This window comes from Netta rufina, assembly GCF_964035555.1.
Source record: "Netta rufina genome assembly, chromosome: 19".
Lineage (NCBI taxonomy): Eukaryota > Metazoa > Chordata > Aves > Anseriformes > Anatidae > Netta > Netta rufina.
In genome coordinates this window covers 889445-911986 of record NC_140143.1, presented here as the reverse complement: position 1 = coordinate 911986, position 22542 = coordinate 889445, and the positions used below count along the sequence as shown (strand labels likewise).

At 53.6% G+C, this 22542-nt stretch overlaps 2 protein-coding genes across 3 annotated transcripts in view; one reads left to right on the top strand and one right to left on the bottom strand.

Moving 5' to 3' along the window:
- Window positions 1-4278, bottom strand: part of RPTOR (regulatory associated protein of MTOR complex 1) — a 135973-nt gene extending 131695 nt beyond the window's left edge. For both annotated transcript variants that reach the window (XM_084298491.1, XM_084298492.1), the window contains exon 1: window positions 3675-4278. In XM_084298491.1, the coding sequence (XP_084154617.1) occupies window positions 3675-3836 (162 nt within the window). In that variant the 5' untranslated portion in view covers window positions 3837-4278. The remainder of the gene's footprint in view (window positions 1-3674) is intronic.
- Window positions 4279-17992: 13714 nt separating this feature from the next.
- Window positions 17993-20192, top strand: NPTX1 (neuronal pentraxin 1; the record flags this gene model as incomplete). The annotated part of the gene is made up of 5 exons (XM_084298314.1): window positions 17993-18445; window positions 18560-18767; window positions 19044-19288; window positions 19397-19576; window positions 19673-20192. The coding sequence occupies 5 exons, from the start codon at window positions 17993-17995 to the stop codon at window positions 19892-19894; spliced, it is 1308 nt and encodes a 435-aa protein (XP_084154440.1). The 3' UTR covers window positions 19895-20192.
- Window positions 20193-22542: the final 2350 nt, after the last annotated feature.

The following is a 22542-nucleotide window of genomic DNA, read 5'->3' as shown; positions in this document are numbered from 1 at the left end:
CGTCAATTCGCACACCTCGCAGGGCAGCTGCTGCCCCTCTGAGTAACCATCAAGCCGCCACGGATTGCAGCCACAGCCTGGGGGGGGAGACGGAGCCACACCACCCCCAGCTCCAGGGGCCACTCCACAGCAATAAGCGGAGTGCTCCCAGCCAGCCCAGGAGCTCACCCACACACTGGAGGAAGAGCAGAAGGCACACATCGTTTGGTTTAGGCCCCAGACTAATTCCCAGGTTGTGAGTTTCTTACACACAAACACAGCCGACAGCCTGTGAAAATGCAAAAGCCAACACAAGACAAACGTTTAGGACGCAATAAGCAGAACTGAAGCAAAGGCTGCCACCAAAACGTGACCTCACACCCCGATGAGATTCATAAGACACCCCCTGAACTGGCCCTGGAGGAGAGGGAGGAGATCAGCGGGCAGCCAAGCTCCTTCCAGTGCAGGTGTGGTTGGGAAGTCCGAAACAACCGCCTGAAGCTGAAATAATGTGCACAAGCTCCCAGTGCTATCAGCCCCATTAACTTCCCTGCCATACGAAACACACACCGTGCAGGCAGGTGAGCTCTACTTCTCTGAAGCAAGGGCATTTGTATGCAGCACCGTTTTAATCTGCATTTCCATAGAAACCTAATTGTGCATTCCTCCTCTCATAAAAAGAGGATTTAATTCTCACTCAGCAAGTTATGAGGCAGCAAGAAAAAAATGCTACAGTAAAACTATTACAACTGGCTTTCTTGCTTGCCACTTATTTTAGAAATCAATGTAACTACGGCGTAGCCTCATTTAAATATTCTGAATTTGGTAGCAACTTGTCAGTAAAACCTGGTATCTTTGAAACCTCTTTATTTAAATCAAGTTTCACGACTTGACTGCTGCCGAGGCTGTGCGATTTAATTCAATACACAAAGCATAATTCCAAACCTCCTGTGTTAAAAATATACTTTAAATAAATAATAGATCAAAGCAGTGTCACTTTGATGGCATATGTAGTCCAGCAAAGCAGGAGACGAAAGATTAAATGTCTTCAGAGCAGTCCCTCCAGATGAAAGGGGGCGAGCGTGGTTCAGTTACTTTACCTAGATTTACTGCTGATTACTTTGCTTATTTGATTCTTCCTTCTTGTTGGATTCCTGCTTTCTAAAGAATCTTTAATTTTCTATAAACTCTGGGGTTTTTAGAGCAACGAAGAAAAAAAAAAAAAAGTCATTCCAAAAGTCATTCCCTTCCCAAACCTTAGTGGAATCATTTCCTGTAGCTATAGTTGAGTTAGGCTCACTCCTTAGCAGGGAGTGCTCAAGGTGATGTATAAGCGCAAAACCTGCCCCAGCCTGTGGTTTTTTCATGATTCACAGGGAAAAAATGCTACAGGTTTATCTGCATCTCTAGCAAATATACATTCTGGTTGGTAGACCTTTAAAAATTTCTTAGTTTAGATATAGGCTCAGCCTATGCTGGGACAAGCAAATTTATCAAATGCTTTCCACACTCGCAAATCATAGCAAGAGATGAGTTACACCCCTCCAGCCCTCAAGAAAATCCTTCAAGAGCACCTGGAGGAGAAGAACGCACATCTGGGGCAATGAGAGGTGGCTTTTGGAGCAAGGTAGCAGCAGACAAGTAAAGGAAGCTGAAGTCAGCTGGGAAGCACGACAAGCCAGCAGTCAAGTGGAGACGGAAGGGGAACCACTACGTGTTCTTAGTTTGATTAGCGGCTACAGAAAGGTATCAGAGGCCTTGAATGCTGACCAAAACAAGCACGGCTGCAACACAGAATTATGATCGGTGGGGAACAGTGCTCTAAAGAAACAGAAAACAAATGAGGAGAGTTCCTGAAGTCAGCTAAAACAACAAAAGGAGAGGAATTATTTATAAAGCAAGAGAGCGCAACTCAAATTAAGTGAAATCAGGAGGAGGGGGGAAAAAGTCTTGTTCTTAAGCAAAAAGTAATTATACATAATGGCAAATTTGTCCAAACAATACCTAATAAAGCTGTCCACACGCACAATGTGATCAGCACAACTCATCTTGCTCTGAAGTTACTTGTTTCAAGCTCACAGTGAAAGCAGAAAGAAGCAAATGTGAAGTCTTCAGTTTATTTCGTTCTCTTCATTTACAAAAATAAAACTCAATGTTCTTTGAGAATGAATTCTCTCAGGGCCTGATTTTGCTGAGCTCTGGGCCATGACGACTGCTGTAACCACCGCTCTCTTCATTAAAGAGATTCCCTTTTACTGTAACAGGCACGTGAAACGTGCTACAACAGAGAGAAGGCAGCTGATTACTACTACCCCTGTACTCACGTTTATGCTGTAACCTATTGATCATCAAGGCAAAGTCGCTCCCAATTTAGAAAAAGACAGCTTGCAGATCATCAAGTAAGCAAATAGGAAGCTTCACGGGAAGGCAGAGGGATCACTAAAATAGACAAGCGAGCTCATCACACCTCCACAGTCTAGTAGAGAAAATCGCTTTTTTGCCAAAACCCTTTAAAGAAGGCACACCACAAGACACTGTGTTCTACGGCTCATTTAAATTGGATCCTAAACCAAAAAACTCAATTCAGCCCATTAACGATCTGCCAAGTCAGATCCTTACTACATGGCTCTACTCAGACAATTCTGGCTCTGCCCGAGCCTTCCCCAGCACTTCTGAGCACAGGAACCATCGGGTGAACACCCCCAGGAACATCCAGATTACCACACAGCCCCCCCAGCCCTGCTCGTGGTGCCTTTGGGAAGAACTTTGAGGAAGGAGTTTCCAGCAGTTCCCAAGTTTAGGTCACAGCGTTACAAACAGGATCATAAATGTAACAGGAATTCGGTCAGACAAAGAAATCATACAGGTTATGTCCAAACTCCGAGACCTCGGGAACCCGGTAACACCTGAAAGCCAATTCCAAAACTGGAAGGTGTGGAGCTGATTATCCGCAGTGTTTGTTAGGTGTTTGCCTGTGTATTTGTTTTAGCTTAGCCTAACTAAGGCAGGACACAAACATAGCACAGGGTTCAAGACGCCCTGGCAGAGATCTTTGCTTGGCATTCTTGGCCCTACCAGTGCAATACACAACATACACATACAAGAGCGTCGCCTTGCTATAACACTCACTAGGTGCTTCATCTAATAATTGTTTTCTGCCTCCAAAATCATATAATCTCAGTTTCCTCTCAGACTGAGTCACACACACAAAGAGCGCCTTAATTTTGTATCCCACATAACGTGCTGGTGGCGAACTTCGAAACCACAAAGCTTCCGTGCACCTCCAGCAGCCGCCTGCAAGGGCATTTCCCATGCCTTGCTCCGGCGTCGTTACCTGCCGATCCGCAGCGCTGCTTTAGTCCTCGTTAATTTTATTGCCTGCACTGAAGAACACCAAGTACCAATTCCATTTAAAGAGCTTAAAGGAGGGAGCTATTTGAGGAGCGTGTTACGGTGAACTTGGAATTTGCATTTTCCATGCAATGCCCCGAGCTGGAAGGGGCCTTCAGGGATCTCCCAGCCCCACATTTTGGGACCCAGCCGCATCCCTCACACACGTGAGGGGCACCCAGGCTGAGGGTGCGTTGGGCGATCGGATCCCCCCGGGGTCCCTGCCCTGAACGCAGCCCCCAGCTGGGAGCCCTCAGGGCACCGACTCCTTCCCCCCTCACACCCCTCCAGCCCCTCAGCCTCACCCGGTCCTTCATCCTCCAGCTCTGCGCCAAGGACTTGGAGCCCTCGATCTTCTCGCAGTGCCTCTTCTTCATGAAGGCCAGGGGCAGGTTCCAGTCGCTCAGGTCGGACTCATCCTCCTCCCCCAGCCCCAGCAGAGGCGACTGCAGCAGCTCGGCCTCCATCGGGGCGGCGGCAGCGGCGGACAACGAGCGCCCGGCGGCCCCGGCCCCGAGGACGGCCAAGGGCAGCGGGGGGCGGCCAAGGACGAGCCCGGGGCAAGCGGCGCCTCACGCCCGGCTGCTCCGCGCCTCAGCCCCGGCAGGGCCCGGGGAGCGGCGGCGCCTCCCGGCCCCTCCGCGGGCCGAGCAGCGGCGGGGCCCGGCCCGGGGCCTCCCCTCGCCGCCTCTAGCCCCGCGGGCCCCGCGTTCGCTGCGGAGGGAGCCGCGCCCGGCCCATGGCGGCCCCGCGCTTCTCGCACACCGGAGACCGCGGAGCGGAGCGGATCGGCGGGGGGCGGAGGAGGGGACGGAGAGGGTGAGGGTGGGGGCGAAGGGGCGACGCGTCCCGCGGCACCGGCAGCCGCCTGGGCTCAGCACCGCGGCCAGGAGGCGGCCATCTTGGCTCGGCCCACGATGCACCGCGCTACGGGCCGCCGCCTGGGACACGCCGCGCCGCGCGCGCGGTCGCCATGGTGACGGCGGGGCCCGGCTGAGGGGAGCCCCCCCCACACCCCGCTCAGCTCCGGCCCTGAGGGGCGCCCCTCGCCCTCTGCTCAGCTGCGGGGGGAAGAGATGGGGAAGGGTGAAAGGGGCCCGCGGAGCCAGGGCTGGTGCCCCTGCCTCTGAGGAGCAAGAGCCTTGTCCTGAAAGTACCCTCCTGGCTATCGAATAAACAGGGGGTTAATTAAATCTAATAGTGCTCCTCAGGAAGGTCCTCTGGGTGTCTGCTCTTAGTTGTAGTCAAGTCCAACTGCGTTCATATCCGTACATAAACATTCATGTCTCTACATATACATCCATACGTCTCTACATATACATTCACATCCATACATATACATCCATATTTCTACATACACATTCACATCCCTGTGTCTCTACATATGCATTCATATCCATACATAGCATTTTAAAGCCATAAAAAGTATTTCAAAGTCTAGATCAAAGAATACACATATAATTTGAGTTACACAATCATATTAATCACTGACATTGTCAGTGTGCATGCACCCATGCGATAGGGCATACTCCAAAGACCTTTCTCCAGATGTCAAAAGGCCGCCCCACGAAGGCTCCGATCCTGGGGCAGCCAACGTTGGCTTTTTCCATTTGCTTGGCTGGCTGAGCCGGTTCATCATTTATGGGTGCTTTACACAAAGCGCTTGTGGCCATGGCTCTGCTCACCTTGAGCGAATTCCTAATGCCAACAGCAGCTGCACAAAACGGGAGCAGCAGTCCCAGCACTCTACCTGCAGCGCTGCCAGCAGCTGCCCGGCACAGATGGGCCCTGGCACGGGCAGTGCCGGTCGCTAATCCCGGCTCCCGACAGCATTAGGGAGCGTGTGCCGGCGCCCGTCCCGCCAGAACATGCTGCTGGGCAGTGCTGGAAGCCACAAATACCTCTGAAGGACACAGCTGGCAGAGGGCAGTGAGCACAGATGTGCTTCCCTTCACATAGGCAAAGCTTTAAAGCAGTGGCTGGTTAAGATATGGGCTGTGTGTTCTCACAGTGCCCCAGGCGAAGTCCATGGCCTGTGCCAGAAGAGCTGTGTTTGCCCCCTGTTCCTGCATAGACACATCCTTCCCCTTTATTTCAGGGACTCCTCCAAACCTCTGCTCTGCTCCCAAGGTTCCCAGTGCTCCCCATTCTGCCATCCCACCCACACCTGCATTGCTGCTCTGTTCCACTTGAACAGGGACAGGGAAGGTGGCAGGAGGAGGATGCCAGAGAGCTGAGCTGCAGCAATGGCTGGGCTGGGGGGACAAGGACGGGGGTGAGTGCAGGCTGTGCAATCCCTGGCTGCGGCTGCTCTGACCCACAGCGCTCCTATGCAGCTTCCAGGCAGACCTCAGGCCTGAGCTGTGCCCCTCCACCTCGCTGTTCTGCTTGCAGACCCACTCTGCCCTCCCTAATTGCATCCTTCCTTGTCATTGCTGGCCAGGATTCCTCACGCCGCCAGTTTCTCCATGCTGAAAGAAGCGTGTGATGCATGTCACAACTGTCAGGATTCCCCATTTCCTTGCAGAGTAAGCCCTCAGGCTGATTCTGAGAAAAAAAGGGGGAAGGGGAGAAAAGAAAAAAAAAAAATAGATTAATTTGATAGATGACAAGATCTTCTTGTCTTAGAATAACAGGCTGATAGGAGGGCCCTGCACATCACCAGTTCTTTATACCTCTGTGATAAAGAAGCGCAGAGTACAGGCTTAGCAGCCCTTTGCAACTAGAAATTTGCAAACTGACCAGAGCCCATAAATATCAAATGTATCTGCACTTTATCAGATCTCTGAATAAGCCTCACAAATATCCTTTTTTTTTAAAAAAAAAAAAAAAAAAAGGATATTTGTGAGGCTTTTTTTTTAAAAAAAAAAAAAAAAAAGACATGCTGCAGGTCAGCAGGAATCAGTCTCCATTTGAATTCCTAATTTTTCAAGTTTTGATGGAAATCAGAATGAGTTGATTTATTCAAATATAGCACTGCCAAGCAGGTGGTGGCATCTGCTCTCTGATAATGCAAATCTTCAGGACAGTGGTCATGGGCTCTCTTTGATCATTTGCAGCTTTATGCTTTAATCAAAGCTACTCACCTTATTTCAGTCTCCATAGGGCAAGAACCAGACAGAGACATGAATAATCTTCCATTTATACCTCCATAAAAAATAGTTATTAGAAGTGATGCCTTTCCCTGGGCTTCTTTCATTTCACTCCATAGTCTAGTGTCAGGTCCTGGTTTCCCTCATTCTGGAGAAAATTCTGCAGCTTTTAGTCAGACAAAATATTTCTCAGCTTCGATAGACCATGGCATGCCCCACACCGCTAGAGTGCATAATCTAGGCTACCTACGTGCTTATCCTGCTGGGCTACGCGTGGGCTTTCTTAATGTCCTGATTTATTTATTTATAATGTTTAGCTTATACTTCTACAGTATCATAGGCTCTTAAGACCTCCAGCGATCAAGTCTGCTTACCTTTTCCAGCTATGTGCTCGACAGCTATTTTCCAACTTAAAATTAAAGTGGGTTCTTCGTTCCTACCTTTAGTAGACAGAAAGAACAATTTATCCTCTTTCACCCTCTCTTATGTATGTGAAAGCTGTTTTCAAGTCATCTCAGCTACTTCTTCTCCAGACTAAATGATTCTTTTAGTCTTCGTTTTTGGATCCCATGTCTAGATCTCTCAACCTGCTGCTCCTCTCTGGACTCTCCCCAGTCATTTCACAGCTTTCCTGAGCTGTTCCCAGGCTGCTCACAGCATTCTGGGCACAGCCTTGTGGGCAGGGGACAATTATGTGTGTGTTTTACTGCCTGCCTACCTACACGCCCCAGTAGGGTCGTAGCTCTTTTTGAATCTGGATGGCATTGTTGACTCATTTTCAGTGGGTGATCCTCAGTAATCCACAGATTCGTTGTCACCATTGTCCTGTAGGTACTGTAACCTCTTCTCTCTTCTGCACCATTCATTAGTGTCACCACACATTGTGTGAGGAACATTGCGTTTTCCCGTAACGAAGCAAAACAAAATATTTTTGGGTGTTTCCAGTTTGTCCAGACCTTTCTTAATTGAAGTCCCATCCTCTGACATGCTTGAGGCATGCTCAGCTCCAGTCTGAAAATCTACTGTACAGTTCCCAGCCGCACAGCCAAGCCAGCCGTGGATGTTACCCAGGCAGCTGTGAGCCCCAGGCAGATCCCTGGAACACCTCGCTCCTTCCAGAGGCAGCAAGGCTCCAAAAACTCGCACCAAGCATCCAGCCTGCCTGGCGATCAAACAGCCAGCTCGCTGGGATTTCATCTACACTGCATTTGCTTGACCCCTGCGTGCCACATGATTTCGGGGGGTGGCCAGGTGTGTGTCTGTATCAGAGCAAGGCATCGAGGCCTCTGCGAGAGCAGACCGAGGTCCAGTCGATAGAGCCTGGCAGTGCAATTCATCAGCACAAGCACCAGGTGAAGTGAGCTGTGTCCTGAGCTTGGTTGGCTGTATTGACCGGGTCTCTGCCTGCTTAATGAAGGAAAACATGGCTATACTCAGTCTGGAATGCCAATTATGTTTCAGTGCTCTGAAAATACAACTGGGAGTCCCACAGTCAAACATCTGCCTGCCCGCAGGCTGAGTTTTTCCCTTTGAATTCTTTGTGGCACTTACTTATTGCTTTGCTGGGTCTGCACCCCCCTAAAACACGCACACGCTCACAGGCAAAACCTCACTTGCTGTGCTTCACGCTGGGGTCTCGCTGCATTTCAGATCACTCTGCTTCAGCTCCAGCTTTATCTTCTACAAAACTGAGCCCTGATTTAGCAAATCTGTTCTTGATTAGGGCAGCATAGTAAAACCCTTGTTCCTAGGGAATCTAGGGAATGGAAATGTCATGTCACGTAAGGCACATTAACTGAAGTCCTAAAGACCAAAACGCAGAAGGATTATCTTCCAGAAACACACTTTGACAAATTCTTCCACCTGCCACTCTTTTTAATGATAAATCCTCCTATCTTGGTCCCTGTCAGTGCCCATTGTTTTGCCCTATTCAGCCAGCTACTTCTAATTCCACTCTTGGGTGGGAAGAAAGAAAGATATGTAAAGAAGAACTATTCATAAATACCAAGAGAGATTTTATCTTTAATTTTCATTAGTCACATCCACAGGTCACCAAATGAGTCAAAGTCAGACTCAAAGGTCTGTGCCCTGAGCCAAAGGGCTATCCTTTTTAAGGCTCCAAGAGTAGGAATATTTTTGTGTCCTTATGCGTGAGAAGACATCCCTTCCCCACACGTGGACTCTCAGCCAAGTGTTATTTGTACAGCCATAGCCAGGGTTGTTTTAAGCATTTAGGGGCTAACAACAAGGTTTGTTTTAACACTTTAGTCAGGGAAGCTTTATATCCTGCAGACAGGAGGTAAAATATTTATTAGGAAGAATATCTATTTTTAACTAAGCATGATTTCATTTCTATTATTTATGCATGTGCAGCACATAGATTTCCCCGCTTCCCTCCGTGCAGGAAATGTGAGTCGGAGACTTGAGGCTGGGAGCGGGAATTGGAGCCGGGGGAGGATGGGATCAGGAGGCAGGTGAGAAGGGGGTGGTTGCTGTTACGTACCAAATCAAAAAAAATCAAGAAATGATTCATAGGATTGACCCTCAGTCTTGTAAAAGAATCCCAGTGACCTCCCTCTGCGAGGAAGAGAACCGGGGGTATATTCCCACCACAGGCATGCTTTTCCTCACTTGCTTCTCTGGATACACATGCACATGGGCAGAGAAATGCCTGAGTACTGTTGAGAACAAGCTGTGGTATCAAGCTTGCCAGATTTGGGGTCACAGAGTGCCCTCCTGCCTTCCCGCCAAAGGCCCTGTAGTACAAAGTACCCTCCTGTCACTACTGTTGCTGCAAAGCCTGCTTTCCGAGCAGCTTACCTACAGCACAGGACTCATGGTGGTGTCTTGGGAGAACAGCAAACCTGAAGCTTTCCCCTGCCAAGACAAGAAATGGGTGGAGAAAACAGAGGGCAGAAGAATCCAACCTGGAGCAGAGGAAACCACCGCTAAAAACCAGAGGCAAACTGAGTCTCACCATCTTGTGCTGCTCTCAGTGAGCAAATCCAGCTCCACGCACACAGCCCCGCTCTGCATGGACTCGGATCCTGCAGCACAGGCACCCCTTCAGCACCGTGAGGACAGATTTCCTTTTGGAAATCCACTCTCACAGCCTCTGAGCATCCCAGGGCTGACAGCTGGGAGGCAGCAGCCTTTTGGAGGAGACACAGAGGGGCCCTGGGGAGGGCTGGGGGGTGGTGGCCGCAGAGCTTCACCTGCCGGTCGTTCCCATGTTCCACCCCCCCCGATGCTGCAGCGATGTGCTGCTGTGGAGACACTCAGGTGGCCTTGAGATTATGGGAGACAGAAAATGGGCATAAACTGTGTCTTAGTCAGGGGTGCCCCATTAGGAGTGTGATGGGATTCTTCTCTTCCCTTGAAAAGGCCAGAATAAATGCTAGGTCAAAAATCTCTCCTTGCCCTTTTAGTGGAAGAAACGGTTTGCCATCAGGGGAAACTTTTCACCAAGGAAAAGGGGAGAGAGAAGAGGTGATGCAGTGATCATAGCAGAAAATTTGGGAGTTCTCTCTTTTCTCTTTGCCACCGCTAAGCTACAAAAGGACAAGTTTCCTGACGAATTAGTAGCTGTAGAGTTTAGCTAATGAGTGTATTTGACATCCTTGGATACAAGGTAGCGAAGACGTTAGAAGTAATTTGGACTGCGAAGCAATCGCTGCATTTCACCCCAAAGGTGGCTTCAGTTCACTCACAAATGTAAAGATTTCTGCATTCCTGCTTGCACTGTGGAGACTTAAATGACCACTCCAAAGACGGACAAAAATTGGTTGCTTAATGGAGGTGTTTTTCTCATAAAGCCTGAGTGAAGCTGCACTCAATACGTTTGGGGATACGATAGATTAGATAGTTTGTGGAATCCGTTAATAGAGTTCTCAGAGCACTTCACTATCCATCTCAATGAAAGGCGTTATATAAATGTAAGCTCATTTGTTATCATTATCTTTCTTTGTCTCTTCACAATCTGGATAATTTGCTAGGTTATCAGGCTATGTGTGTTTAAAAACACATGATAGATGTAACCTCAGCAGACAGTCGCTGGTTTTCTCATTCTTAAGAGCAGAAATCTCTCCTTAAACGCTCTGTACCCGCTATAGATCGGTATCAGCTCTGACTCAGCGGCAAAACAAACCCAACACACTAGAAATAGAAGCCAGTGAATTCTGCTGGACCCTTCTGAGCCTGTCAAAAGCATTCAGAGCAGACGTCCCATTTTCCAGGGTACCTTTCAGCACGTGCACCTTCCCACAGAGGGCAGGCTGGGCTCCACGTTCTCCTGAACCAGAACTGAGCCAGCTATTAAGGAGTAATTTGGCATTTTACTGGACATTGCTGAGAAGTTCTTGTACCGTCTTCTTGAGCTTGGGAATTGGAGAGTTCTTTCGTGGAGCAGCTTTTGGAAATGCCCGGCACAATGATGCAGAGATTGCTTCAGAAGCAGAACCGTGAGGGTCTGGTTTTAAGATGAGTGAAGAAGAGGCATCAACCAAGAGATTTGGATGAACCAGAACAAACCTGAATGGAACATACAGCCTGGGCTGCCCCATGCAGTGTTAACCACTAATGTCCTTTTAAATGGGGAAATCCAAAAATCTCTTCCCAAACCCAAGAAGTGTAACTGTCCATGGAAGCAGCACGCTTCTCTAGTCCTCTTTTTACCATTCCCCTGAAATAAACCGTCTGAGAACTTTTCCTTATGCCTAGGATATTTCAGACTCAGCTTCCTGATACAGAGTGACACAACGATCAGCATTTATTTTCTAAGTCCTGGTGGGCTTCATGGCTGATACGTTGGCTGCTGAAATTCCAGCAGGTTTCTAAGAAATAATGCGACCAGACTTATTATAATTAATGGAAACAAGATGAATATATACACGAACTTCTCATTTACACTGGGGAACATCCATACAGCAGGAAAGTAAAGGCTTTTCAACATGGTAAAATAAGCACTACATAAATCTAATGTGTGAATTTATAGTACGCTAATGACTTCCCATTAAGCTGCTGATTGAACAGTCAGGATGTGGCAAGCACGAGAAGCTTACTCCTCTTCCAGAGACCATGCCAAGAGTTTCTGTCCTTGGAAGCAGTGCAGCACAGCTCGCGTATTCTGGGTTCACAATTTAACTTCTTTTAGATTTCTCATGCAGAAAAGCCCTAAGAAGCGAGGCAACCAGACCCACAGACCACATACTGACAACATTATTACTACGCACCAGCCAAAGCCGGGCACTGCTGCTGTTCTCAAGTTTGGATGACATTCAGCTCTAGAAGCACAGTGCAAAGTACTGTAACAAACGCCAAAAGAAATGTGCACCCCTCCAGGTGTCCTGGAGCCCAGAGTTTTGCAAGACTTTCACCTCCAAAAGATGCTGTTTCTGCTGCCCATCCCGGTGCTGGTTGTAGCCTTCACTGGGCCTCTGCCACTCGCTGCACCTTCAGCTCAAGAAGCGCCAGCTCTGCTTACCAGCCAAAACGTCTCCAGCTCCACTTACTGCCTGGAAGCAGCTTCTGTGTCATTCCAGTTACACTCACTATCTGCTGCTTAAATCTTGGAAGAGGAATCAATAACGTACCCAGCCCTAATGGCATCCTTGCCAGCAGAGAATCTTCAATGTCATGAGAGCTCCTCTCCCCACTAAAAGCTACATTTTAGGTAAGGGTCACGCCTCGCAGCGGGCAAATGCAATGAATTCCTATTGCATTAGAGCATTTTTATCTCTACTGCCCTTACAACCTTGCTGTGTTTTAACCGAACCATCACCGACCAACACAAATTGACTTTGGCACTGGCAGCCAGTTCCCTCGCCCACCACCAAGGGAGTGCCCAGCTTCTCCTGGGGCATGAGCAGGCTGCAGGGCAGAGCTCCCTGCTCCAGGGCTGCTGTGTACCTGTGCCTGCATGGGGACTGGCACGACTCCGACAGGCTGCCCCTCTGCATCCCGTGCACTTGGAAGCCCCTCCAGAGCCATCCTGCTGCCTGTCCATCCGCCCTTCAAATCCCTCCCGAAGGCGCACACGGAGGCATGCCCAGCCTCCACACACATTAACATAATAAAGCAGAAAGCGTGGGAGAAAGAGAGCAGGAGACTGCGAAAAATGATAAATAATCACAGAAAAAAAAAACTGGGGCACAACAGTGTCTCTGGCTTTTGATGTTTTCCTCTCATCCTGCCCCGCCTTTTCTCCTGTGAAAATGGAGCGCTGCAAGGTGGGACGAAGCCCCGGAGCCACGGGGACACGGGGCTGTTTCTGGACGGCGGCAGCATCAGGATTACAGCTAAATATTGAAGCTATCAAAGCAGCTTAAGGGATTTAGGAACCCACTCCCCATTATTATCCTCTCGGTAGTGGGAGGGAAGCGATCTTTTGCAGAGACCTCAAGCAAACACCAGGATTGTGCTGGCTTCTGAAACACCCCGTGATGGTTAGGAATTTCTCCTCCTTTTATGGACAGAGAAAAAAAAATCACCAGTGTGGTTTCTTATGAGAGACGGAGTCACGGTTTGTCCCTGCCGGCAGCCCCACGCCCCCCAGGCAGCAGCAGCAGGGCCAGAGCCCAGCGGGGCCAGGAGCTCCACGTGTGGCCAAGGAACTGCATCCATCACCCGCTGCCACCTGCAGCAGGTAAATCCCAGAAAGCCAGAAATGACTTGAGGGATGGTCTTGGAGGACAAGCTGGTGGCTCTTCTGATGCGTGTGCGTATGCGCGGGTAGGGCTGGAAATTACTGTACAAATCAATTCCGAAACTGAGAGGCGGATGTGGGATGTTTTAAACCTGCCTCCATTCAAATCTGCTGCTGAAGAGTCACAACAAAACTTCATTAACAAAACATGATACTGGGCCCTGGTCCTCCTCCCGTCCCCCAGTTCCTGCAGCAGGACAGCTCCGCTGACGGGAAAGAGCTTTTTAATTTGCGCCAGCGTAAGGCGGTGGAGAAGGCTGGCTGTGATCTCTACAAAGGCATCAGCATCCTCTCCTTAGGGACTCCCGGGCTCACAGCTAATTCCCCAGCAGCCTGCACAAGAGGCAGACCAGCTCCTGTCCTACAGCCCCGGGGCCCAGCACACCTTTCTGACTGCTCCTCGGGAGTTACCACCTCCTTCCCAGACAAACCAGACCCCGGATCGGTAAATGGGGTGCCGTGAGAGCGGAGAACCTGGGAACCTGGCCCCTTTTTGTCTCATTTGTGGCTGCTAACCAGAGGCACAGGTTAACGCTCAGCTCTGCTCTCCAAAGAAGCCTCTCGCAGCTGGCAGGAGCCCAGCAGGAGCCCGGTATTGGCAGGCGCCAAGTGTGAGCTCCGCTCCTCTTCCAGCCCATCGCGCCCTGCGCAGGGAGCAGCACCCGGAATCCGAACCCCTTCTGCAGCTCTCCCTGCGATTTTGGCTAATGCAAGATCAGTCCTCAAGCAGCCAAAATGGTTTCTCTGCTACACTTTTAAGGGAATGCTGCAGTTTTAAACCACAAATTAAATTTTTAATGAAACTTCATAACTGTTGTACCCAAATGTAATGTAATATTGATAGGAGCTGTGCATCCAGCTAGCATGAGATTGCCCTAGAAAGCTTTTTAGGATGTTATGCAATATATAGCTAAATTAATTATTTGCAATGAAAGGACCTATGTCCCTATAGCATCACTGAGACATACCAGTACGGAGAACACACTTTTCATTCTCACTGGCTGTAAATGTCAGGCAATTTAGAAGGAAACTGACTTTTGAGATGGGAATAACAAAAGAAAGGGAAGGAAAAAAGGGGAGAGATCGAATGTGTGAGTGAGAGAGGGAGAGAAACAGAGAGGGAGAGATCTGCAAAGAAAGACTGCAGCAAAATGCAGCAAATTTCAGAACTCCAGTCCAAAGTGTTTGCCTGCTACAGGAGGGAATACTCTGCCTTACAAACAGTGCGTTTGCACTAGCTGCACACCATGCTCAGGCGGTTCTAATGAGATCTGTAAATTTTTGAAGGCATTAGAAAAAGCAAAAAATTTTGCATATATTCTCCAGACCTAACCCCGGAGCAGCTCAGAGGTGTGTGCTCATTTCAGGCGTCTCGTCTGGCTGCACAAGGCGAAGGGCTTTGGGAAGCACCCTGCTCCCGCGGCACCCACGCGGACAGCGGTGCTGCCGTGTGACCAGAGGTCCTGTCCTTGCTGTGCTCCCCACCCAAAAAAAAAAATAAGCTCTGGTATTAAAAACCAGCCTCATTCCACTGCCGTGTCCTGCCCTAAGCACGCTGGGGTTGGGGGTGCAGCCAGGAGTGGGGCTGCAGGGGGTGGCCCCCGGGGGCCCCAGAGGCACAGCCAGCGGCTTGGCTGCCCAGCAGCCGCAGGCACGAACGGGAGGAGCTGGGTTTCTCGCTCAGTGAAGTCTTCCCATTACTGTTTCCCATCGCAAAGCTGTCTCCATCCCATAATGGATCATATTGCTCCCACTGCACAGCGGAGACTTAACTGCGGAATCAGCATTCCCCACAGGAGAATGGTTTGTGTACAGCAGGCTTCAAAACAGGAGAAAGCTTCCACTCCCTGCTCCCCAGGGCTCCGGCTCCTGGGATTAAAGAGATTTGTCCACTTTAAAAATGTCCTTTACGCATTTGTAGCTCTGCCGTGCTTACACAAAGGTTAGCTTTGGACAGATTGAATATTTACGTACTGCACCTCTGCACTGGACAACTGGCCAAGGGCACTGGAGAGCCAGGGCTCCTGGTCCCTGGGGGGAGCACCCTGGGCCACCCAAAATTATACGTGTCCATCATGAATACAAATGCACCTGCTGGCTCCTGTTCAGAACTAAATCATCTCCAAGGGTCCCTGATAGCTGCGCTCAGCTCTTTTCATCTACAGAGCAATAAATCAGCCAGCTACAGAGAACGCTTTGGAAGAGGCGAGAAAGGAGTTAAAAATAATAGGGGCTCCATTATTCCATTATACCCATACAGCTCCTAAATCTGCAAAAGCAATAACAGATCCTACTGCATGATTCAGTGATTCTGGAAAAGCTGAAATCTCGATCATATTTTCTCGTTCTTTCTTCACATTAGGAGGCACGGGGGTTATTTTGCTTATCTATTATAGTGCAGCTTTGTTGTTTTTTCCTATCTAGGTATTTATACGGTCTCCATCACCATAGTATCGGAGTGTTTATTTTACTGCACCTGTCACCTTGGTCTCATCTCAGCATAATGTACTGTGGATGACAAAAGATTCCCAGTTAAATTGGTTCAGTGACACGAGCAGCTTTGTCAATACCATGCAGATGTTAACAGCAGTGGGTACCAATTCAGCTGCCTCTAAGACCAGTTTACACTGGTGTAATCGCATTGCCTGCAGTAACATTATTTTTAGTTTGCATTCCTGCCTGTGGCAGAAGAATTAGACCTGCAGTCTTTTCAGCCTTTTCCACAGCATCCCCTATTCCAAGGGAAAAAAAAAAAAAAAAAAAAAAAAAAAAGAAAAAAAAAAGAAAACAGCACAGAAAGGGAGAGCGGCCCAGAAAACCTCCCCTGCCTGTCCCCCTCCTTCACTCGCCTCTGCTCCAGTCTTGTTGCAGCCAAATGCTGTATGGCGCAGAGAGCAAAGAAGAGGAAAAGTAACCAGTGCAATAAAGGCAGAAGTGAAGAACCCGGGGGGAAATGCAGACTTCTCCCCAGCAGGTCCTGAATCAAAGCACACAGCACCAGAGGTGAGCTCCTCCCGGGCTTTATGGCCCTGAACTGCTGAGCAGGGGCAGGACCAGGTCACGAGCAGAAGCCTCAGGAAGGACAATGAGGCTCTGGGACCCCACAGTCCACAAAGCCATGAAAGCATTGAGACAGTTTTGACAATGAAAGTGCCCCAGGAGCCCAGTGCAGCCACTGCAGAACCGCTGGCGCCTTTCCAGGCTTCGTGGCCACTTTGTCCCAGTGCTGCACCCAGTTCCGCGGGCTGGGCATCACTTATCGTGCCCAACCGAGGCAGAGGAGGGGATTTGACAGCTTTGCCATACGCTTTCCTCTGTGCCCAGCAGCCTCAAGCCTCTGGGTTTGGCCATGAAATGCTGCTTTAGCTGTAACCTGCAGAGTCCTGCTGGAGGAGGAGCGCACCTCCCCAGGGCGGCTGAGAAAGCCTGCGAGAAGGAAGCGAAGGAAGCGCTGTGTGCCACGGTGGTGTGTCATAAAACTCTCGGGGCTAGGTAAACGCCTGCAACAGAAAAGGCACCAAACTGAGTCACCGGGCTGCAAACGGTGTGCGCCAGCTCCTGGGGAGCGCTCATCAGGTCTGAGCTCCAGGATGAAGAGGTGAAAGGGCCACAGAGGGGCTCCACTGCAGCTCCACGGCCAGACCTTGTGTTCTACCGACCCACCTCAATAGTAAATAAACTGCTTCACTTTTCGCAGGAGAACTTGGCGTTATGTAAATACTCCAGCCACACGGGCTGCTGCAGTGCAGAGCGTTGGGGCAGGCGGCGAGCTGGGCCGGGAGGTCCGAGGTCACGGCTGGTGGAGCAGCAGCACGCCGCCCCAGCACCTGCAACACCGCAGAGCGGGGGCACGGCTAAAACCAGCGGGGGGGACAGGGCCGGGGGCTGGGGCTGGGGGGCCCGCAGAGCTCAGAGTTTCCGGCCCCCCCCCGGCTCCAAGGGGCGAACCTCGAGCCGACGAGGGCCGTGCGCTGGAGGTGAGGAAGGCGGCGGTCCTGGTGGCAGCTGCGAGGACGGATCCAAACGGCACCTGCGGAGGATTTTTTCCTGCTTAAAACGAAGAGAAGCGAGCGCCTTCCCTCGCCCACAGGTCCCAGACCCACAGCAGCGCCGCGGCTCCAGCCCAGGACCGGGGGGGGTCGCAGCGCCCCGACCTCCCCCGGCGCCCTTCTGCCCCCCGAGCCCCCAGCACCGGGCACCGGGAGGGGGGGGGGGAAGGCGGCGAGGGGCCGCTTCGCCGAGCCGCGAGCAGCGGGGCCGGGGCCGTGCCGCTCCCCACGGCGGCCCCGAGGTCCGCGCTCCCCCAGCGCCTCCTCGCCACGGCCACGGCGAGCCCGCGGGGCCCCCCCGGCGGCGGCCCGGGGAAGCGCCGCTCCGGGCAGCCCCGACCCCGGGCGCGCTGCTCGCGGGGACGGGCGGCAACCGGGGACCCCCGGGCGGCAACCGGGCACCCCCGCAACACGGGCGGGCGCCCACGGCCGCGCACCCACGGCCCGGGAGCCCCCCGTACGCCCCCCCCCCGCACCCCCGCAGGTGCCCGCTGCGGCTCCTCCGTGCGCCCCCGCTCCGCTCTGGCCCCCGCACGCTGCCGCTGCCTCTCACACTCGCTCACACTCACACTCACGCTCAGTGCCACACTCACACGCTCCCACTCCCTCACGCCCACCCCCGCGGGACCCCCCCCCTCGCCGCGCGGCCGGGATTCCACGCGTCCTGACGTCAGGGCGCGCGGCCCCGCCCGGGCGCTATAAGAGGGGCCGCGTGCCGCAGTGGGCCCGGCGGAGAGCGGCGGAGCCGGCCCCGCACCAGCCCCGCACCCGGCCCCGCCATGGCCGCGGCGCTGCCCGCAGGGGTCCCGCTGCTGCTGGCGCTGCTGCTGGCGCCCCGCGGCCGGGCGCAGAGCTTCGGGCAGACCCGCTTCGTCTGCACCTCGGTGCCGCTGGACGGGGACGTGTGCGCCGCCACCGCGCCGGGCGCCGGTTCGGCCGAGGAGCTGAAGAGCACGGTGCTGCAGCTGCGGGAGACGGTGCTGCAGCAGAAGGAGACCATCATGAACCAGAAGGAGACGATCCGCGAGCTGACGGCCAAGCTGGGCAGGTGCGAGAGCCAGAGCGTGCTGGACGCGCTGCCCGGCGAGCCCAAGGGCGGCGGGGCCGGCAGGAGGCAGCCCGGCTTCAACAAGAACACCATGGGGGACCTGTCCCGGGCGTCGGCCGCGGAGACCCTGAGCCAGCTGGGGCAGACCCTGCAGTCCCTCAAGACCCGCCTGGAGAACCTGGAGGTACGCGGCCCGGCCCGGTCCGGCTCGTCCCCGTCCCGCCGGCGGCCCCCGGGGCGCGGAGCCGGGCGGTAAGTGCGGCGGTAACGGCCCCGCTCCCCTGTTCGCTCCTTGCAGCAGTTCAGCAGGATGAACTCCTCCGGCCAGACCACCAACCTGAAGGACATACTGCAGAACAAAATCGACGACCTGGAGAAGCAGGTCCTGTCCCGGGTGAACAGCCTGGAGGAAGGCAAGTTCAACCCCAAGAACGAGTCCGAGGAACGGGGCAAGATCGAGAGCACCCTCACGTCGCTGCACCAGCGCATCAGCGACCTGGAGAAAGGTACCGGCCGCTCCTCCGCCCCGAGCCCCCGGCCACTGCCCGCGGGACCCCCCCCCGGTGCCCACCCGGTGCCCACCCGGTGCCCGGCGGCAGGAGCCGGGGGCGCTGCGGGCGCTGCTGTGCCGGGGATTATGGCCCGAGCAGAGCCATGCCGGAGGGATTTGCTCCTTGCTGCTGTCTCAAGGCCCGTTGCATAACGGGGTGGGGAGGGGGGCAGATTTTTTCCCCCCCCCCTCAGCGGGTAGCGGGGGGTCCCAGCACGCCTCCGCCCCGCAGGCCAGAAGGACAACCGGCCCCCGGACAGGTTCCAGCTCACCTTCCCGCTGCGCACCAACTACATGTACGCCAAGGTGAAGAAGAGCCTGCCCGAGATGTACGCCTTCAGCGTCTGCATGTGGATCAAATCCAGCGCCTCCCCCGGCATGGGCACCCCCTTCTCCTACGCCGTGCCCGGGCAGGCCAACGAGCTGGTGCTCATCGAGTGGGGCAACAACCCCATGGAGATCCTCATCAATGACAAGGTACGGCACCTGGGGGGGGATATGGCACCGGGGGGCTGGCTAGGAGGGGAGGGGGAGGCTGGCATCGCAGGGAGGGGGGACCGCCACCACCCTGACCCCCACCCCTAGGTGGCCAAGCTGCCCTTTGTCATCAACGACGGCAAGTGGCACCACATCTGCGTCACCTGGACCACGCGGGACGGCGTGTGGGAGGCCTACCAGGACGGCACGCAGACGGGCAGCGGCGAGAACCTGGCTCCCTACCACCCCATCAAGCCCCAGGGCGTCCTGGTGCTGGGCCAGGAGCAGGTAAGGGCCCGGCGGAGGGGTGGGCGCGGGGCTCTGAGCCCTGCCGGGTACCCCCCCCCCCCCCTCCTCCAGCCCTGACAGCCGCCACCCCCGCAGGACACGCTGGGCGGCGGGTTCGACGCCACGCAGGCCTTCGTGGGGGAGCTGGCCCACTTCAACGTGTGGGACCGTAAGCTGAGCCCCGGCGAGGTGTACGGCCTGGCCACCTGCAGCAGCAAGGCTCTCTCGGGAAACGTCATCGCCTGGGCCGAGGCCAACATCGACATCTACGGCGGGGCCACCAAGTGGACTTTCGAGGCCTGCCGCCAGCTCAACTAGGGCCACGGACAAGCGAGAGAAGCCTCCTCATTGGGTTCTTTTATTTATTTTTGTTTTCCTCCTTTTTTTTTTTTTTTTTGTTTTTTTTTCTTCTTTTTTTTTTTGCGCAAAAACAACTGAGAACGAAGCCACGGGGCTGCCCGCCCCCGGAGCCCCACGACCGTCTGGTTTCTGTCTTGCCAACGTCCTTCAACGCCTGCGTGCCTTGGCCTGGCGCGGCTGCGCCCCGTCCTGCCCCTCATGTCCCCCCCCCCCCGAATCCAGCTCCCCGCTTCGCCCGGCCCCGCTCCAGCCCCGGGCATCATCGCCTTAAAGGCTGCGGCGGAGTGGGGCTCCTCTCCCTGCAGCCCCCCGGGGGGGGCAGCACTCCGGAGCCGGTGGAGGACAGCAAAACCCCCCAACCCGCTTGTGCTCCCCCCCAGGGCCCCTCGCCACCCCTGGAGCTGGGGCTCTGAGGTGGTGAGGACCCCCCCCCATTTTCCTTCCAGCCCCGGGAAGGGCAGAACCTGTGCCCCCCCTGGCTGTCACCGCTCCCCCAGCACCACAGCCATAGCCCCGGGCTGCGGGGGGCAGGAGCGGGGCCCCCCCAGCCCCCTCGCTCCCCGACCTGCCTCACTCAGGTACGTGCTCCCGGCCGCTGCCTGCAGCCCCCAAGGCCTCCTCCGCGCCGTAGCTGGTGAAAAAATAGCCTTTACCGTCCCCGGGAAGGTTAGCTACCACTGAGAAGTCTGAAGCCTTTCTGCTTTTGATAATACAATATATTGTTTCTCTTACTGTAAAAGGAAGTTTATTACCAATAATAAAAAAAAAAAAGGTATTTTTATGAAGAAAAAAAAAAAGATTATAGAATTAAGCAGTGCTCCCTGAGAAAAAGTACTTTGAGATTCTGCAGGAAAAAAAAAAAAGAGATAAAGAAGCGTATTTTGAAATAAATGCATTTTGTATGGTTTCCTTTTCTAAACTCCTGGTTTGTACTACAGATCGCAGAAATCACCCCGCAGCCCCCCCCGCTGAACCCTCCCCGGGGCAGTGGGGGACGAGGCCAAGAATTCCCACAGGGCTCCGGAGCCGCCCCGACCACCTCCAGCGACGGCAAAATCGGCGACGCGGACGGGGCCGAGGCTGACGCTGGTGAGGAGCACAGGGCAGCGACACGCACACCAGATCGAGTTCCCTTGGTACGAACTGCGGCTCAGGGCAGCGTCTTTTAACTGTGCTCTTTTTAACAAAAAAACCATCTCGAGTTAATTTGAGTTGCTCTCAAGAACCTGTTCCCGTCAGCAACGCGCCAAGCACAACCTGCTGAGAACGAGACCGCCGAAAGGGTTGAAGCTCGGGTCCCGCTCGCGTCTGATCTGCCAAAAAAAAAAAAGGGTGTGATACCAACGCAGTGTACATAGTGTATAGTAGGGGAGAGAGTAAGTGTATCTCAATCTGTCGTTATTTTGCTAACCAAAGCTGTAAAATTTCCTATTACTTGCTATTGTCTCCTTTGGATTTTGAATGGGTTACGATATACTACGCATCCAGTCCGCATCAGCAGTTCTGACAATGCACTGTTTCTACTGATACTCATGCTTTTTCCATTTTATTGCCGAGATTACATGAATTGTTGACTTTATTTTTACACAATAAAGAGTGAAGAAAGACAGTGGGCTCTCTGAGGTGCTCTGTCAGCTGCCTGGGCAGCCCCTGCTCGGCCCCCCTGGGCAGGTCCCCTCTCTCTGCAGGGAAGACTTTTGGTGTACGCAGGGATTTGCGCCTGCTCTGGAGCCGAGCCGTGCCCGGGGGGCTGCCTGCACCACCTGCAGCTCCACAGCTCATCCTTCCCTGCTGTGTGCAGCACCAGCGAGCACAGCAGTGTTTTTTTCTTTTTTTTTCCTCATTGCTGGAAGACTCGGGCTGGAAGCCAAAGTTCCTCAGGCTCTCCGTGAAGGCGACACCCGTGTCCTGCAGCGAGTGCTCCTGCAGCCCCACTGCCAGCGACCCTGGCCCTAGGGGAACCCTACAAGGCACCTGGGGTGTGGGGTGATGCTGGGGCACAGCCCCACAGCGGCTGCCCCCGTGCCACTGAGGCTGGGACATGGCTGTGCGGGGTAGGTGGCATTATTTCCTGCTATTGCTGCCCATTCCCACTTGTTGCACACCCGCTGCACAACAGGCTTGCCAGATGAGTTGCTTTTAGCACCGAAGATACAAGTAGGAAGGCTGCGGCGTGCTCCTAATAACCAGGCAGGAACAATTCCCCCCACAGCCCATTGCAGATGGAAGGGGAGATGGATGGTGCTGCAGCCCCGGGCACCGCCAGCCCCTGGGGACACCGGCGCTCCCTTCCTTGCCCCGTAAGAGCAAGGAGGAGGTGGCACAGCCCCAGGGGCTGCAGCTGGCTGGAGAGTGGAGCTGTAACCACAGGAACAGATCCGTCAGCGAGGGGGAAGCGTCCCAGCATCACATCCCGACGTGCTGACAGTCGCCACGTGGAAGGGACGGGGAAGGCAGCGAGCCAGGACCCAGGCATGGATGCGGGGCTCGAGGGGCCGGGGGGATGCCACGGTCCCAGCTCCGTGGGGCTGGTGAGGGCACAGCTGTGGTGAGAATCCTGCAGGCTTTTGGGCTGCATCTGCACAAGCGATGGCTGCAGGCATTGC